The 18,892-nt window shown below is 42.4% G+C and overlaps 1 protein-coding gene across 4 annotated transcripts in view; it reads left to right on the forward strand.

Annotated features, from left to right (window-relative positions):
• The first annotated feature begins 10,208 nt into the window (after positions 1-10,208).
• Positions 10,209-18,892, forward strand: part of cd34 (CD34 molecule) — a 286,734-nt gene continuing 278,050 nt past the window's right edge. For all 4 annotated transcript variants that reach the window (XR_007449636.1, XR_007449638.1, XR_007449637.1 and 1 more), the window contains exon 1: positions 10,209-10,452. Coding sequence is in view for 1 of the 4 variants with exons in the window: in XM_049580729.1 (XP_049436686.1) it covers positions 10,371-10,452 (82 nt within the window). In the remaining 3 variants the exon portion in view is untranslated. The remainder of the gene's footprint in view (positions 10,453-18,892) is intronic.

The following is an 18,892-nucleotide window of genomic DNA, read 5'->3' on the forward strand; positions in this document are numbered from 1 at the left end:
AATAATGTGTCAAACAGATTTTTTTCAGCAGGAAAATCTTCACAAATAAATGCCACTTTTATGAATTTTAGAAGCATTAATGCAATCGAAAGAGGTCAAAAGATAAAGTTAAGCTATACACAAATAACAATACGGTCACATGACTTAATGTGGCCACCACCATGAGGCTGTAAAGCCGTCTTCAGCTTGATGATCTTCTGTAGTCTCATGTAGCCACCTGTTAGCAACCACCTTTGTAAAGGCGTCAAAATATACGACTGACATATTTTATGTTGTAGAACAAATCATAAAAATATCTTGTGTTAACCACAGACCTTATTTTAGGAGTCTAACCAAAAACCCATGACTTCAAGACGAGGGAGCCAGGAGTGCTAAAATCCTAACTCATTTCTGGGTTTTAGGACTCAACTGTGCAGCACTCCAGGTCCCAGGGGGGACAATGGCAGGGCAAGGACTCTATTGCCCAGCACCGTTAGATTTCCTCTTAACAAAGTAATATCTCAATTGTTCACACATTTGAGCCACCCCAGCCCCCCCCCCAGCCCTGACAGTGAGGGGTTTGCTCCACACTGATAATCTCCAGAGAATTCTGCAGAGTTCTGGCTGTTGTGTTAAACTATATGTTGTTACTTTCATTTTGTCTTCCTGTGTTGCTCTTTCCACCCGGCTCTGTTGGTGAGAAACTGGACTCTGGTGCTGCCCTGCCATCGTGGTGCGGAAACGCTTGGCCAGGTCTGTCCCGTTTCACACGGTGTTATGTAACGGACATGGAAAGCAGTGATTCGAGATAGTACAAGCCGAGGGGTTCAGGGTGAATATAAATACATTTCCATGTTTGTCTTTCACTGGTCCGGGGTCATCGCCGGGTCTGTCTGCACACTTCTGGGCTCACGGGGCAGGGTGGGTTCCTGGCTGTTGGGAAACATCACACACAAGGAGAATGGCAGGAAACGGGAGAGGAATTTACATGCGGGAGTGGCGATAGATGGGTAGGTCAGCAGGATGATGAGGGAGGAGAGGAGCTCATCAAGCTGAACGGAGAAGCGCCGGCGGTGTCATTACACAGAGAGGCAGGATTTTTCACAGTTTCCTCCACTCCATTGGTCAAATCATTACTGATATCCGTGCCTGGGAGTCACTCTGCTTTCAGACTCCTAATCCAAACCAGCCAATAAAAAGAAAAGCAGGAAAGACTCAACTTCCAACAATGTTTGTTTTTTAAACAACATAAAAAATAGAAATTATTGTGCCACAGATTCTGTTATAACATCCCAAATGACCTCATTTGAGCTCTTTTATAGGAATACTTCAACCCCCAAGTGACCATTTGTGTTTCAGTTACTCACTCTGTGTCATGTTGAATTTGTGAAAACATTTTTCTTGCATGTCTCCATAGTGAATGAGGAGTCAAAAAACCACAAACATTTCTGATGAGTTGAAGTAAAAGGGCTCTCTGTTTAACAACAGCAAAACTCTATCATAACATCCGCTCACAAACTCTCACACAACTCGTGCAGTATAATCCAAGTCTCATTTATTTAGTTGAATGCTCAGTGCTTCCCAAACAGAGAGCCATGTCTGATAGATACCAAAATGACGGTGAAATATGTCTACTCTTTCGAAGCCTGACTCCATTTACAGTAGGCTTGTTTATGATGAGCCAAGCCTGCACAGATTCCCTGGTGATCGCCACACAATGCGTGCCGGTTAGGTTCGTTTCCGACTTTATCCCAACTTGCTCTGACGTCATACAAAGTGGACAGGGATAATCTGCGAGATCAAGGCAGCCACAGTGTTAACAGCCAGGTGCTGCATTTGCTCTCCTCCAACTGCAAGACCCAGGGCATGATGGGAAACACCTGGCTCTCACATCATCGAACAGCTGACTGGTTTATAAAATAACTGGACAATCAAAAAGAGAAACAGACGGGCAGGAAGTCTTGCAAATACTGACAGACATTAATACAGGAAAGGCAGTTATCCAGTCACAGTGGTGAGCCAATCATAAGCACAGCGTGTCACTTACAGATGTACTATTCTGCATCATCAATGTCTTTACATGATCAGATTGTTCCCACCAGACATACATCTGCTGAGACTGTCCCATTGTTCAGTAACCATTTTTTTCCAATTTAACCTTCCCAGCACCTTTTCACATGCAGTAGTTTCCATCGTTTGAACTGTCCACATATTGAGTGTAGGAGTTTGAGGCTCTTCCCAACACCTTAGAATAATCTGCAGTTCACATTCTAATCATTTACCAATAGAGCTCGTAAGTTGCGTGTTTCCGTTTCCGGTACATGGGACCTTTAAAAATCGATTTCTCATAACGTATTTCAATGGCTAGATGAAAATTATTTTCTGGTCCTGTTTGAATTGCGCCATGAATTTCACATATGTTGTTTGTGAATTTTTAATATATTTTTTCATGCAAAGAAGGCTTCAATGTAGCGGGAAGAAGTTTGATACTGTTAGGTTTTGTGTGAGAGCGCTTTGTCGACTACAGCTCTTCACTGCTCCCGACACGTATGATATACATCACCACTCGCACTCGGCTGTGTGGCTGTGTCTCTGGTGCACTTCACCGCCTCGAAAGAAAATCAAAAGAAAGAACAGCTGTTCTTGTTGGAATAGTGACATTCGGGTACGAAACACACCGGCATCTTGATCTGATGGCTCCGTAGATCGTGGCAGAAGACACAGCAGCAGCACTGTGAGTTGAGAAGTGGAGGGAAAGTGTGATGACGTGACGTCACATAGGCGACATGTAGTCTTTCTCATTACATTGTTTCCACAGCCTTTAACTGAAGAATCATACAATAAACTGTCAAACTCTTAACATGAAAAAATATTATTTAGACCCACACAAAACATTTGTGTAATCCAAGGCATTTAATGACTGGGACCAGAAAATAATAATTTTCTCTCCATTGACTCCCATTCATATTTTCCGAGCCTAGAGGTCCGATGGGGGTCTACCGGAAGAGGCGTGACTTACGAGCTCTATAAAATCCAAAATGCTCCTCTGCAGGGGAGAAACCCAAGGACATTTGAGTCTCATCCATCCATCCATTTTCTAACCGCTTATCCTCTCATAATATCTGCAAATTATTTTATATTGAATAAATTTACCTCTGACTGGGCTGAATAACTAATATACAAATGGTTATTTGGAGGGAGATACAAAACAGATGTTAAACATGGTTGCCTATGACTTCAGTTTATCATAATTTTTTTTTGTTTTTGGATTCTTCGTTTACTGTGGAGGCATGCAAGAAAAGTTTTCCTCATGATGGGGTGAGTAATTGATGTAAAAATGGCCTTTCAGTAATGTTCTCATCAGTTTTGTCACAATTGCCAGTTAAAAAAACAATGGAAAATAAACAACATAAACAAAACATTGCCAACAACTGTTAGAATGACTATAAATTAAAGGGTAGGTTCAAAAAACCCTTAAATCATTTTCAGGTTTTCCTTCCTGTCCATGGCAAATAAGATCTCTTAGTATTCATACTGATGTTGTTGTGACATTCCCCATTACAGAGGAAGCATACCTAACAAAGAACAAAGATAACACCCTGGGCAAAGAGACAAATGAGGGAAAATAAGGCCACCACCAGGACTATTACTGGGAACAGCAACTTAGCCACTGGATCTCTTCAGTGTTCTCAAATTCATGCATTTAAGCAAAAATGTGAGCTTTTAATGTAACCGATACAGCCCCCGTGTTTACTGTATGCCTGTTGGCCTTTCAGTCACATGTCAGTCATACTCCTATGTTGGTTCCATCCAGCTGGATTTAACATTTCACAAAATGCCAAAAAAAGAAGCACCCAAGCAGGCCCCTGAGGGTCAGATTCTCTGCTACCATGTGCCGATCCTCGTGATGTCCTGGCAGTGCCCCCCACACTGCACAGAGATTCCTTGTGCTTTTAATCCAAAATAAGTCAAATGTTAAGATAGAGAGGGTGACTAAAGGGAGGGAAGGAAGGGAGAAAGAGATATAAGTTAAATCCGCCTGAAATACTCCCCTGCCAGGCTTAGCTAATCAGGATTCTTCAGCTGTAAACAGACACATGCTTCACATTCAAATAAGTGTTAACAGTGCTGTGCAAAGATAATCTTCCACCAACAAATATGCCAGAGGAGATGCTGGAAGATGGATGTGAAAACGTGTTGAATATATCCACACATTTATATCACTCTGTCCAGTGTACTTACCTATTGAGGCTTTCAATCCATCATGTTAGGTTATGTTCATTTATTTCTTTTTGGGCAGTTTAAGAGTTAATCCACTGTGTTACACCCAGTCGGCAGAATAAATGCTGCCATTGTAGGTTTCTGCAAATCACAGATATGTAATATTTATTAGTTACTAGCTGATTATGTTGAAACTTTATTAATGTCTTAACAACATTGTGGTTATGTTTAGGCACAATTACCTCTTGGTTATGGTTAAGAAAAGATCATGTTTTGGCTTAAAATATCCACTTTTAGGAGGCACAATCATCACTGGAAAGGCCACAGAATCTTGGTGGCACAATTGCCGCTATAACCTGCACTGATGTCTTGCTAAAACACAGCCACTTTTCATGGCACAATGGCCGCTGAAAATGCTGCCTATGTCTCACTAAAACACAGCCGCTTTTGATGGCACAGTTGCCGTTGCAAATGTCACCAATGTCTTGCTAAAACATAGCCACTTTACTACAAACAAGACTGGAATTGGTGCTATTATTTCATGAACAAGAAAACAGGCTTTTGGTGGCACAATCACAGCTAGAAATGCTGCTGATGCCATGTTAAACCACAGCTGCTTTTGGTGGTACAATCGCGGCTGGAAATGCCAGCAGTGTCTTGCTAAAAACACCCACTACTGTTGGCACAGTCGATGCTGGAAATGCCTCTGATGTCTCACTAAAACACGGCCGCTTTTGGTGGCACAAACGTGGTTGGAAATGTTGCTATTGTTTTGCTAGACAAAGCATGCTTTTGGTGGCACAGTCACCGCTGCAAATGTCAGCAATTTTTTATTAAAATACAGCCTCTTATGGTGGCACAATTACAACTGGAAATGCTTCCAATGTCTCACTAAATACACCCACTTTTGATGGGACAGTTGCCACTGTAATTGTTGCCAATGTCTTGCTACAACACATGCACTTTTGATGGCACAATGGCCGCTGAAAATGCTGCCTATGTCTCACTAAAACACAGCCGCTTTTGGTGGCACAAATGTGGCTGGAAATGCTGCCCTTGTTTTGCTAGAAAAATTACAAGACTGGTGGCACAGTTGCCGCTGTAAATGCCACCAATTTTTTTACAGAAACACAGCAACTTTTGGTGTCATAATCACCGCTGGATATGCCACCAATGTCTTGCTAAAACATAGCCACTTTACTACAAACAAGACTGGAAATACTGCTGTTATTTCACAAAAAAGAAAAACATGCTTTTGGTGGCACAATCACTGCTGGAAATGCTGCTGATGTCATGCTAAATCACAGCTGCTTTTGGTGGCACAGATGCAGCTCGAAATGCCACCAGTGTCTTGCTGAAAACACCCACTTTTTATGGCACAATCGCAGCTGGAAATGCTTCCAATGTCTCACTAAATACACCCACTTTTGATGGCACAGTTGCTGCTGTAATTTTTGCCAGTGTCTTGCTACAACACATCCACTATTGGAGTCACAATCATTGCTGGAAATGCTGCCGATGTCTCGCCTCAAACACCCATTTTTGATGGCACAATCACAGCTGGAAATGCTTGCTAAAAATGAGTTTTGTTTGTTGGTCTCAAACTGTGGTCTGTAGCTTGGCATCTGTCTGACCTAGGTGTCACACCATCAGCCATCCACCCTCTCCTCCACCTGCTAATGATAAAGTCATCTCATATACATGTAATCAGAACTACATCAGTTTAAAAATGTTGATATGATTCGTGTGAAATGTACAAAATGTCCAAGGTTTGCAGAAACACACAGTGCCAACATTTTCTTCTGGCGACTGGGCTGCTGTGTTATTCAAATATTGTATTAACTTTCTTTATGTTTGTTCCAACTTCTAGGATTAGGATAAAGTTATTTCTGTGTAGTAGTGTGATGCCTTTTTTACACACAGCTGTTTATGAAATTGTCTTTTAATGAATTAAAGGAACACTTTATAAAAAACATCACGTAACACAATTGTTTGATTCCTAATTAGTTCCTGCCCATTTTGGTTTGAGTTGTTTTGAGCTGCTTTCTTTGTCCAGAGTTTTACATATTTCTCCTGTTAAGAGTGTCACTGACTAATCCCAGCATATAAATCTGGAAAAAACGCACTTGAATCACAAAAAGGAGTGAAATGATTCCCAGCAAGACATGTTCAAAAACTCTTTAATTTTTGTTTTGCAAATATATAAGTACAAACATATGTACTAAGCTATTGCAAAAATTTTAATGGTGGATTTGACTTTTGTAATGGCCTTAAACCTTTTAAATCATAGCTTCACTTTTATTATTGTGAATCTGATTTCAAGGCCCCTTTACAAACTTAAAAAAGTATCTGGTCTGAAACATACAGGTTGACCAGCGGGAGCACCCGTTCTTAGAGACCAGCCGGATCTTGGCTTGAATCTGCCCCATATGGTTGCATTGTTTGACAAGCAAGTCTCCAGGCAGTCCTCAAAAACCCAGCGGTGGGATTGCAGTGCTTCCAGATGTGGCCTGCCTGGCTGGATTCTCTGGCACAGCACATCACTGTGTGAACATGAACGGTGAACACCCAGCATCACACTCCTACAACACACAGCGGGGCAACAGTTTGTCACTTTTCTGCTGATGTGGTGTAATTACGAAATAGCATGTGTTTTTTATCTATGATGTCAGCGCGTGTGCCTTACACCGTGTAAGAAAAGTTAAAGAAAAAAAAGTGTGTGTACAGTACGTGTAAGCGTGTACGTGTGCGGTTCAATGGATGACTCACTGTAGGCTGTTAGTCATCTGTCCAGGGACACACAAAAAACCAGAGCCAATCATTGCGACGCCATGTGCTTTTACAGGCCTCTCAGCTATGTACACAACATGTAGGAGGCAGGAGGAGTGCTTCCTGTTTACCAGGTTATCTGTCAAATAAGAGAATAAGGACACACTCAGCTTCTTTTAAAGAATATCTCACCCCCAAAATGATCATTTGTATACCCATTATTCATCCTGTGTTATGAATTTATTGAATTTGTGAAGAGAGCTTTTTTTTTATGGGCCTCACAATGATCGCAGAATCCAAAACTGGGAAAATTCTTGAAGGATTGAAGACATGGGGGCTGAATTTAACAACAGCAAAACTATATCAAAACAATAATTCAGTCATTTTCTGTAACTGCTTATCCTGTCAGGGGTTGAGAGAGGGCTGGAGTTTTTTCGTCATGCCTGCATGATAAATGGAGAATCCAAAAATGGAAAAAATTCTTAATAAATATGAGCAAAAGGGGGCTGTGTTTAACAACAGCAAAATTAAGATTTGAGTCAAATGGACTCCACAAAAATGTCCGCAGAATCAGGTCTGGACATTGTCAGGAGTATCTCTTTCACACATGTAGCAGACAACAGGAGTACACCTACTGGAAACACTATATTCCAGTATAAATACATGTGGTTTAGGTGAGGATTGGCACCTGGGTAGAGCATGCAGGAAGCAAGATGCAGATTACACCCACAGTCATGTATCCAATCCTAATTTGGTCAAAAACAACCAAATCTCCTGCTGTACTTTTCATTTGTCTGACGATTTCGGCTTCGACCCTCAGCCACAGAAGTATCCAAACCAAACTCTCTTCAGACATTTACCTGCTCTATTCACACATGAGTTTAATTGGACATTCCACGGATTTTGTACGGAGGAGCTGGTAGGATTCTCACGTACAGCTCCTTCATGTAAAGTCTAGATAATTTCAGGTTTGCAGTGCATATGTGAAAGGACTTATGTGACTTGGACTATACTGCACAAGTTGGGTGGTAGTTTGTAAGCAGCAAGGTGATGCAGTGGTTAGCATTGTTGCCTCACAGCAAAAGGGCTGCTGGTTGGAACCAGGGGTGGGGGGGCCCCACTGTACGGAGTTTGCATGCTCTCCCTGTGCCAGCGTGGGTTTTGTCCGGGTACTCCAGCTTCCTCCCACAGTCCAAAGACTTGCAGGTTAATTAGTGGCTCTAACTGACGTAGGTGTGAATGTGAGTGTGAATGGTTGTCTGTCTCTATAGTCCCTTTCACACTGCCAGATTTTCCGCGAATGTTGGGCCGTTTTGCCGGCAAGCTGCGAGAGTGTAGACACACAGAGGTGGATTGGCGAGTTGATCCGAGGTGCCCAATTTTCCGCCTCGTAGGGTAGACATATTGGCAGAACGCTTTTAGTTTAAACACACCGAGGCGGCCTTCCACAACGGGAGGGGCTGTTGATGACTTGTGGAAGGAGCAGTTGATGACGGCGCACATGCGAGCCACTGGCGGTGGATAAAGAGGAAACAGCTGATAGCAGGAATTAGCAAGCAGCTAGTAGCAAGAGGGAAATGCAAACCTGACAGACACTGTAAAGATGAGCAACTGGGGAGACAAGGAATTACGCGCCCTCCTTGTCCTCGCAAACGAAGAGGCCATTAACTGTCAGATGATGGGGACGGTGAAGGACGGGCCGACTTAGGAGAGAATCACCGAAGTACTGACCAGCCGCGGCTTCCCTCCCACATCACTGGTTATGTCACACGCTGAGCTACACGTTTTGTTACTTGCTTACGCCCCCCATTGCCCCCAAAAAGGCACATTCTGTATAAATTAAAGTAGTTAGGCGGCATTTTGCTGCACTCCCCAATTTTGTTTTTATACTGCCAATGCTGAAAGAAGACTGATTGGGCTTTCCTGCAAATTTGCACAATTCCTATTTAAAAAGGGCTTATGTGTCAGCCCTGTGATAGTCTGGTGACCTGTCCAGGGTGTACCCTGCCTCTTGCCCAATGTCAGCTGGGATAGGCTCCAGCCCCCGTGACCTCTAACAGGATAAGTTGTTATGGAAATTGAATAAATGAATGTTTTGATATAGTTTTGCTGTTGTGAAATGCAGCCCCGTATGACTTCAGTTCTTCAAAACTTTTCTCTGTTCTTTCTCACTGTGGAGGCATGAAAGAAATAGTCTTCCTCATGAATTCAACATAACACAGGGTGAGTAATTGATATACAAATGATCACTTGTGGGGTGAAATAATCCTTTGATAACACCTTTCTACAGTCTGGCTCCGTCAAGCTTAAGGCCGTTGATTTGTAAAAATTAAAGGAATCTTTCGCCCTCCAAAGAACCATTTGTATATTAATTATTCAGTGCCTGTTACATTGAATTTGTGAAGAAAACTTCGCTTTTCTTGCACGCTGAAGAATCTTTTCAGTGCCTGAAAAGAAGAATCCAAAATTAGAAATAATTCTTGTTGCACTGAAGTAATAGACAACCATCCCTAACAACAGCAAAACTATACCAAAACATCCACTTACTAACCCCCACACAACGTCTTCAGTGGAATCTAGTCATAAGTCAGTACTTCCCAAAAAGACGCCCTGTCTGACAGGGAGCTTAACTAGAAGTGAAACTTATCTATGCTCTCTTCAAAGCCAGACTCTATTGATAAACAGTAACTTTTCCCAGCTGAACACAGGAGCTGCTGGTCTACCGCTGTCTCCATCACTTAGTTAGTGTTATTGTGTGTGACTTTGCTAAATCTGAACTAACCCTTATAAACACCAAACAATAACACAAACAATTTGATCCAATGAATTCTTTTGTTCTTTTCACAAACAGACCACTGGAAACAGCTTGTATTTGTACTGTGTCTGCCAGAGCATCACCCTGAAACCTTCCTGAGGTGTAACCACAGCCCCCGTCACTGCAGGAACAGTTACACCACAAACTCTGCAAACTTCTATGAGCGAGTTCCCAACATTTACACCAGGAAACAAAGCTGCAATAAAGATAAAGCTCAACAGGATGTCACCCACTACTGGTTCTAGCGCTTGTTGTACATGTGTACATGTGTAGTCACACACACACACAGAGGGACAAGGGAGGAGGCAGGGACGGTTGCATTGGGGGAAACGGGTTAACAGCAGGCAGTTAGAAAAGGGGTGTGGAAAGAGCAGAAGGAGAGAGGGAGAGAGTGAGGCCAAAGGAGCGGGGCCATATAAAGAGCAACAGAACACAAGCCAGGCTTTATCCTGCTCGACTGTCCCGCTCACTTAGACCTCACAGGAAACTCCCGGCTCCCTCGGCCCTCACACGCTCGCTCATTATCACTTACCACACTTTTACTCTCACACAGTCCCACCGGCTGCGCTGAAGCTGACCAGAGAGGATGGCTGCGTCCATGTGGAGAATGAATGGGCTCTGGAGGAGGATGGCTGGAGTTCTGCTGCTCTGCGCTCTATTGCTCAGCAGTGAGTATTGTTTATAGTATCTACTTTTCCACTCCAATTTTCCCTCCCTCCTTAGAGAGTTATCTATCCACACAGAGTGTTTTTAGTGGAACTGAACTTTTTGCTGCTCCTTTGTGTTTGTCTCTGACATTATAGTAGGCAAAATTCCAATTTACGTCACGCGGTATGTGTGCATCAACGGTGGCTTTTAAAACACTAGTTTGGGGGTTTACTTTGATGTGTTCGACCATGAGGTTGCACACAGATGTAAAGAGGCATGGTTAGCGCTGGGGTAGCTGCAGACACAAAGACTATGCTCAGGAGTGGAAAGTTGCAGTTGAGAATAATTATGCTTTATATCCTGCAGCGCATCTGGGTGGAGCTAATATGTGTTTGAATGCGTGTAAAAGGATTAAAGCCACACACAAACAACACAGCCTCAAAATGGTATGTGTATTATGAAAAACAGGATCAGTTTTTACTGCTGCTGAGTCACAGAACTCCAACGAATTAGAAAGACGTTTAATGTATATGCAGCCACATGTAACACAAGTGACCACATGAGACTTGGTTTCAGCAGAGAGCAAAAATAGTTCCCTCTCCCATCTGCAAACAGTGTGTGTGTGTGTGTGTGTGTGTGTGCGTGTGCGTGCTCGAGGGATCATGTGTGGACTCACTGGGCAGTCCACTCCCAATCAGTCTGAGGCCTGCTGCTAATTGCAGGGTGATGTATGGCTTGGATGGTGTTGCTGCAGGACTAGTTTCTAGTTCAGCCCTATGCGTAACGACTTCTGCAGAGCCAATAGGCCCCATATACGGGCACAGGGGCGGGAAATGTTTTGGAGTGACCTTGGGAGGACTCGGAGGAGTGTTCCAGGCTGATGAAAATAACTAACTTTAAAAGGGAAAAGATTATGAGGACGGCGGAACATGCTCATAGTTTGCACAATAAAAAGGCACACCACATACCGTCTGCATCAGCAGCTTAACAGATGGTAATTAGATTTACATGGAAATCTAATTACTCGGGGCACACCCCGCCAAGAAATGAAAACCTCGATACGGGGATGTTTTTAGATACAACTAATAATCACACTTGTATTTTTTTGTTTGTTATTGTAGTTGATTGAAATATTATACTATCTTACTATCTCCATAATTAGGATTTTGTTTTAGCCACTCCTAATTGTGACTACAGCCATGCCCATCTGGCTGTTTGCCATATTTGCATATTGCCTATAATACAAGGCACAGTTCAGTGATCTTGATTATTTTAAATAGTATCTTCCATAGACATAAATGTCTTGTCCCTGTTTTAGCTTTTAGCAGACAGCCTGTGATTTCTACTGTAAGGGTGTTGTCTCAAGCCTGCTGACCCACCCTCAATTCTTCACCACATCCAACAGCGGTCCTCCGATCACACGGACCTGCCACATTGTTGACACTTGTGTCCAACTGGCATCGCGGTGTGAATTTTTCAGAGGCATGGTCACATTTGGCTCCAAAAAACAAAACTGGAAACCTCACACTTAAATACACGGAATGATTTATTGCTACTATCATTACTGTGATCTACATCCTGCCAGTTGAACCTTTGTCTGTCAGTCTTCTTCATACTTGCGGCTGTTTCTGTTTTTGTTTTGATACGTTTTGCGCCACCAGCCAAGTCACAAGAGACGATGCATCCTCGCTGATCCTTTTCACAATATAGGACTATGTGGCTGCAGTGGTATATAGGTCAGAGGTCTGGCCCCATATGGCGTCATTATTTGTTCAGAGACGCAAATAAATTTAATGTTTCATGCTTGATTTTCGCTGTCCTGATCTACATAAAGAAGACTCTTTGTCTTTTTATACTGATACAAGCAGAGGCGCTCTACTGCACAGCTCCTGTCTTGTTGTGTCTCGTTCTCAGTGTGGAATTATGGTGTTTCGGGAGGTTTAATGAATGCCTCATCAGATTCAGTGGCAGTAATGTGATGTCATTAGCCCCAGAAGGGCAAATGGGTGTGGCAGCTGATCCTAGGCCAGTCTTAAAAGCATACTTTGTAGTATTTCTGCAAAACAGAGAAGAGCCTGACTATTAATTTATATCTCTGTCTCTTATTTGGAAACCATGGAAACCAGCAAAGTCATTTCACAAGGCCTTGACTCACCAATTATGTGACAACATGTGTATGGAGTCAGATATTATGCTTATAGAGAAGAAAAAGTACATTTTCAAGCATCGGGCTGAGTCAGAGACATTGTGCCATCACAATATTAGCTTGGCAGAATATATGTTGTACCAGCTTACTGCAGGCTTAGACTTATCTAAAACATGATTAAAGGCATAGTTTGGATTTTTTTTAAACGGGGTTATATGAAGTACTTATCCATATTGCATACTGTCAGTCAGTCTTGTCAAACCCACCAAACCCCACTGACTTGCTGGACACCGGAGCTGCTGGTCAACAGCTGCCTTCATCAGTTAGTCAGTTTGTGTTATTGTGTGACTTTGGTGAATCCGAATTAACCCTTTCAAATGCCAAAGTCACACAGTAATGCAAATAAAATACCTGATTGAGGCAGAGGTAAACCAGCAGCTCCTGTGTACAGTGATGTTAAATCACTGGTTTCTTAATGGAGTCTGAAGAGAGCGACATAACAGCTTCAGTTCCCTGTCTGAAAGCGCTGTCTGACAGTAAGGTAAATCAGTGAAAATATTCCAAATACAGCCTATGCTTGAAATAATATTGATTTTTTTTAGGTGGCTAAAATACACTTTGCTTCTGACCCCTCCACAGCAGTACATTGCTTAGCTTCAGTGTCAGTACTGCAGCCTGCTTCTCCAAACTCAGGGCGTGCCCACTGACATCTATCAAATGTAATGCACTGACTATGGATAAGCACCTCATACAACCCCACTTCAGAAAATCTGAACTATCCCTTTAATAATGTCTGCAGCTGGCGAACACCTTAGTTTATATTTTGTAGGCTAGAAACACTGATTCAGGCAAACACAAGCAAAAGGATAAGTGGATGCAGGAGAGACAGGATAAGAGCCTTTGATGCATTTGATAAGCAAACGTGTTTAACTTTGTTAATCAGAGCAAACATCCCTGTCATGTATAAGCAGGCCAATCACCTCCACTCTCTGGCAAACAGATTTAGTTTATGCTCCCACTTCCCATGGCTGTCATTCAGTAGTTATGCAGCCGTGCAAATATGTAGCGCTGAAATGGGCATGGACTGCGTTGTTGGATGATGTCATTCAGTGCCTCTTGGAGTATGTTATAAGCTGTCGCTCTCTCAAGATTTTGGGGGAAAACCCAAGCTTTAAATCTGCTCTGGAGCAAAGGGGGGAAAAACATCTTGTCTTGCTCATTTCAGGTTGTCATCTACAATGAGTCTTTCTGTTGCTATGAGAGGGCCTCAGGTGGAGCTGAATGAGCTGTGACAATTGCTGTTAGAATATACAACATTAAACAAAGTTATTCACTCGTGCTTAGGAAATTCCAATTGTGGCGTGCATGTTTTTGTGAGTGCAAAGCCATCAACGCTCAGTAGAGTTATTTTGTATTATTTTTGTATTTTGACACACGCTTAAAGGAGCAGTGTGGAAGATTTAGGGGGATTTATTGGCCTCTAGTGGTGAGGATTGCAGATTGCAACCAGCTGAAACTTTTCCTGGTTAGAGTCCCTTCAGTGTTGATTGTTCAGGAGGTTTTTACCAGGAGCTGAATTATCCACAGAGGTCTCTTCCTCTTCAAAACAAATGGACCAGATGATTTAAACCGGTAAAAACATAGAATAAAGCAGTCTTAGCTACAAGTCAATGTTTTTCCTATGCTGTTTGGCCCAGCACCAGCTAATGTGTGCTCACCGTTTTGCTCTGATAACTTAAGATACGATGCGATACAATACGAGCACACAACAGAGCACAATAAGTAAAACACAACACAACCCCTAAAGTTGGAACAAATTAATTTTTAAAATGATTCAGTTGAAACTTGGGCATCCTGTATCGTCTTCCCGAAGGCAAAACCTTGCGCTTAGCGTGGAGAATGTGGGAGGAGTCATAACTTAGGATCCAGACATTCAGGAGTTTTTTATCAAGAGCCGAATTGTCCGCGGAGTTCTCCTCCTCTCCAAATCAAACGGACCAGATGATTCAAACCAGTAATAAACACTGAATAAAGCAGTTTCACGTTCCGACACTGCTTGTCGTGTAGGGGCTGCTAACTACAGTGGCTGATCCGAAAACATGAATGGTCCTATCTAGAGCCAGTGTTTGGTTTATCCATTCTGGGCTACAGGAGAAATGTGGCAACATGGCGGACTCAGTGAACCAGGACCCACCATGGATGTATAAGGAGATCTGGATACAGTGTTGGAGGCGGGGCCCTGTTTATTCCTTTGTAAGTTATTCAGTGGCACATAAAGCCAAAAAAAAGCTTTATTTATGTGGCATGAAATTACTGGTTTGATCAGCGCTGCCTCCATATCATTGGGCCCACAGAGCAAGTGAACTTGAGACTTCTGCCAACCGAACCGGCTACTTCCAGTTTAGTGCTCCGCTGACTTGAATGGGGATAAAATTATTTAATCTTGCAACTTTTCTAGACTTTCCAAATGTTATCGCACTGAAAAGATGAACCCCTGATAGTGAAGCGAGTCATTTCGCAGGAGTTGTGACGCTCGGAAAAATGTATCCAGTGATTTACAGACGTCTTTTTTTTTTTTTTTAATCTAAGTTTATGGGAAGAAGTACTTTTGTGCCAAAACGCATCACATGACAGATTCGGAAGGCATAATTACACTGTTTGGCCACTATGAAAATTGGCTTCAAAGTCTGGTGCACTTCCTGGGGGCCTGGGACCTGCTCCCAGTGTAGATATAAATGGTTCAGTCTAAGGTAACTAAAAAACCCACAATGATTCTTATTTACAAGCGGATATACATTCCATTTCTGCCAATATATCCCCTCAAGTGGTTTGGCGATAGAAGCCATTCAAGATGGCATGAATTGAACTGACTGAACAGAAAGGACACACAGACTGCTGAATTCTGTTCAGAAAATGTCTGAAAAAATGTCCAGATTAAGAGCTTGAAAAGAACAGGACAGTCTTTACAGCATCCATATCTCTCTACACACAAATGTGCAAGACTTTGTTTCTCAGACAGCAGCTTCGCCCTGCCAACGTAAACAGGGGCAGAATATTGCCACTCTTTCTCATGGCCTTAGGCTATTGACCAGCATTCTTTCGGTCCCAAGTTGTGATGGTGAAGTTTGATTCACGTCATCTGCTGGAGGGTGTGGGTCTTTTTTTATGTAAGCCTTGGCAGATAGTGGTCTTATGTCAGGCTAGGGTGTGTGTCCACTTGGGCCCAAAGTTATGGCTGAGGAGCCACGTGAGCTCGCAAAGTAATTAAACCTGGAGCCTGCGTTCTGTCAAACTGCCAATTTGCTTCAGTGATTTCTACATGCGAGAGAGAGCCAGGTCAGGCTACAGCTGAAACCATTAAAATATTCTAACAAATACTGCCTGTCACCAGTGGCCGTTCTGTTACCTCATCTGCTAGCTCTCATCAGACCATCGCCATAACAAGGGGAGGACTTTTTAAAATTTTCTCCCTCTGAATTATCTTCGTTCGAAGCCGACTCTTTCCCAAAGAAAACATATTAATGATAAGAAAACAAAACCACTGTCGCCACTAACTAAATGATCATCCAGGAAAAGGAGTTGACTTGGAGAAGTAGATCATCTAGCAACAATATTTACCTAGTGAAACAGTCTTAATGAAAAGCAGACGCTGTGTTAGCATTCAAATCTTCCTTTTCCAATTACTGCTGTTCTGGTGAGCTTATTGTTCCTTGTTCCCTTGGCACCCTGCTGCAATTTTACAGCTGTTGGTTTTTACCAGCATAAAGAAAGGAGGGGAGGGGGGTAAAAAGCCCTCTCCTCCTGTTTCTCCTTCATTTTCAGCCCGGAAAATTTGGCGGGACAAGGCCGAGAAACTCCAGATATCACTGCTCGGATCAAAATCGCCCGTATTTGCAGCTAATGAGCAGCTCCGAGATTACAGTGTGAATTCCAAAACAAGAACTTGGAAGTGCTCTCGGCCTCTTGTGTCATCCCCGCCCTGTCAAAACTAAAGTTTCAGCAACGGCTCAGAGATCCCCCTCAGTCTGATTGATCCAAGGTTATGGTGATGTCACGCCAAACACTAGTGGAAAGCACGTATAACTCATAGTGTTTGTTGGATAACCAGCCGGGGCTGTCTTTATGGAGGGGTATACTGTTTACCCTCGGGAATAAAAGCACTTAATGAGCCTTGGCTGAGGCCTTTTGACTGCCAGAATAATTGCTCCTGGTAATTAATGTTCGGTAAAAGGCATGTCGTTGAAGCCATGCTTTATACTTCCTAATTGAAAACACAAGACTGTGCCCTTTTGCTGAAGGTCCTGAGTTTGGACCTGTTTCATTTGTACTGTATGCATGTGTAGGTATGAATAGTATGTGTGTTTCTGTGCAGATTTCTTCTTTCCCTACGCAAAACTGCAGAGTTTAGCCGTATCTGGAAGGATATCAGATTGCAGCTATTATTTCTCAATCTTCCTCTCCCACTTTGGCTCCTTAGCCTCGATCACATCAGAGCCAGATTGTTTAGGGCTATAGGTTTCGATATCTTTTTACAACCTCTCCCCACGCAGTCTCATGTAAAAACAGCAGCTGGAATTGGTCCATGGACATCTGCTGCTGCAGCCCAGTGCTGGTTCTGACACAGAGTGGGGAGCAGCTGGTGTTTCTAGTTTCTAATCCGCTAACAAAATGGATGGACTGTTTTGGAAACAGGTTTTAAGTTTCACTGCACTGCTCAAACTATTTTAATGAGTAAACCGAGGGTTGAATAAAAACAATGGTTGGTGGCGGCTATCAATCAGGATGTTACCTTTGCTTTCATCGCTCTCATGGGTTTTCTCAGCCTTTGGTTTTACCGACCATGAGTAAGTGTACATGAAGGAAAAACAAATGTTTAAAGTCCCCCTGTGGACATGCTTTAAAGTATGTAAAAACAATCTGCTATGATTAATACTTTGTTTAATATGCATTCCCACATAAAAAGTTAAATAAAAAAGGCTCTGAAAAGGGGCTGAAGGCATATCTACACTTTTATCCCAATTGAATTGAAAGTTGAGAAATTCTGATTCTGGGGTCTCATCTATAAATGTAGCCTACTCACAGAGCGAGGTCTGAAAGACGTGTAGGCCACTTCCCACGCAAACGTTGTGATCTATAAAAACAGACTTGATGGGAGAATATTTGACCCATGGTTATGAATATTTTGGAAATGGGAAATTGGCGACGCAGATGGTGAGATGGAAGTCTGGTTGAGGAAACTGACGAATATTTTTTGGCGTGCGCCATGTTTGGCTTTTGTCCATACGAACAACAATGGTGGGAAATTGCAATACCAGCGCAGTTTGGCAGTACTTTAATCTAGAAAATGAAAACAAGGTAGCATGTAGGCTGTGTCAGAAAAAACTGGCATATCATCACTCGACTGGAGCAATGTGCAACCACATTCAACTCAAGCATTTGGATGTTAACCTGCACAGAACGATGGCTTAGGTGAGTTGTTGTCAAATAATGTGCGGGTTTTACATTCAGTAAAATGCCTCTCATTTCAGCTGAAATTTAATTATAAATTAGATGTTGTTTTATTAACTGTAAAGTGACGTCTCATGCTAATGTATTCTTGATGTAGAATAATGACGTTTAATCATAAGGTACGGTGAATAAAACGTCTGCAAATCGTCATAATGTTAATGTCCACACAATGTGAAATTGTTTTGTTGTTGGACATTTAAAACATTGTCAACACAATTTTCATTCCAACCAAAATTTAACATCTGTCCAACATGTTTGATGATATATTGACGTCCAGTGCCAGCTAGGTAAAAGCACATGACCCAAACTCAACGACTAGCAGAGGCATTAGAATGCTAAGTGTAGTTAGCATCTTCTATTTAGATTGTTTGTTAGCTTGTAGGCTAACTGGCAGTGGCTGACACAGCGTTAAAGGGTGTGAAACACACATAATATCTGCTACGATGGGTTTTTTGATAAAAAGTGGAGGGAAGCTCCAGGGTTTTGGTTTACATCCAAAATCTTCGCACTCTACCATATTAGCTCTCAAAACTTTTACTATGCTAACGCCAACTTTGCTCTCTGTACTGCCAAGTCTGTGCTGGAGGTTTCAGGTGTCTTTGCCAGTGTTTAATTCGGTTTCCTCATCGATATGTGTTTTCTGTATTAGACAGTGATTGGCTAACCATAAAGAAGCTAGCTGCCTGGTGAATATTTGAATCTCAGATTTTAATGAAGACATCTGCCCCGTTGGCAGAGGAATGTGAAAGCACCTCTATAGTGACAAACTTTGCACAGATACAAGTCAGTGAAGTCAAGTTCAGACA

The sequence above is a fragment of the Epinephelus fuscoguttatus genome, linkage group LG7 (assembly GCF_011397635.1).
Source record: "Epinephelus fuscoguttatus linkage group LG7, E.fuscoguttatus.final_Chr_v1".
Classification (NCBI taxonomy): Eukaryota; Metazoa; Chordata; class Actinopteri; order Perciformes; family Serranidae; genus Epinephelus; species Epinephelus fuscoguttatus.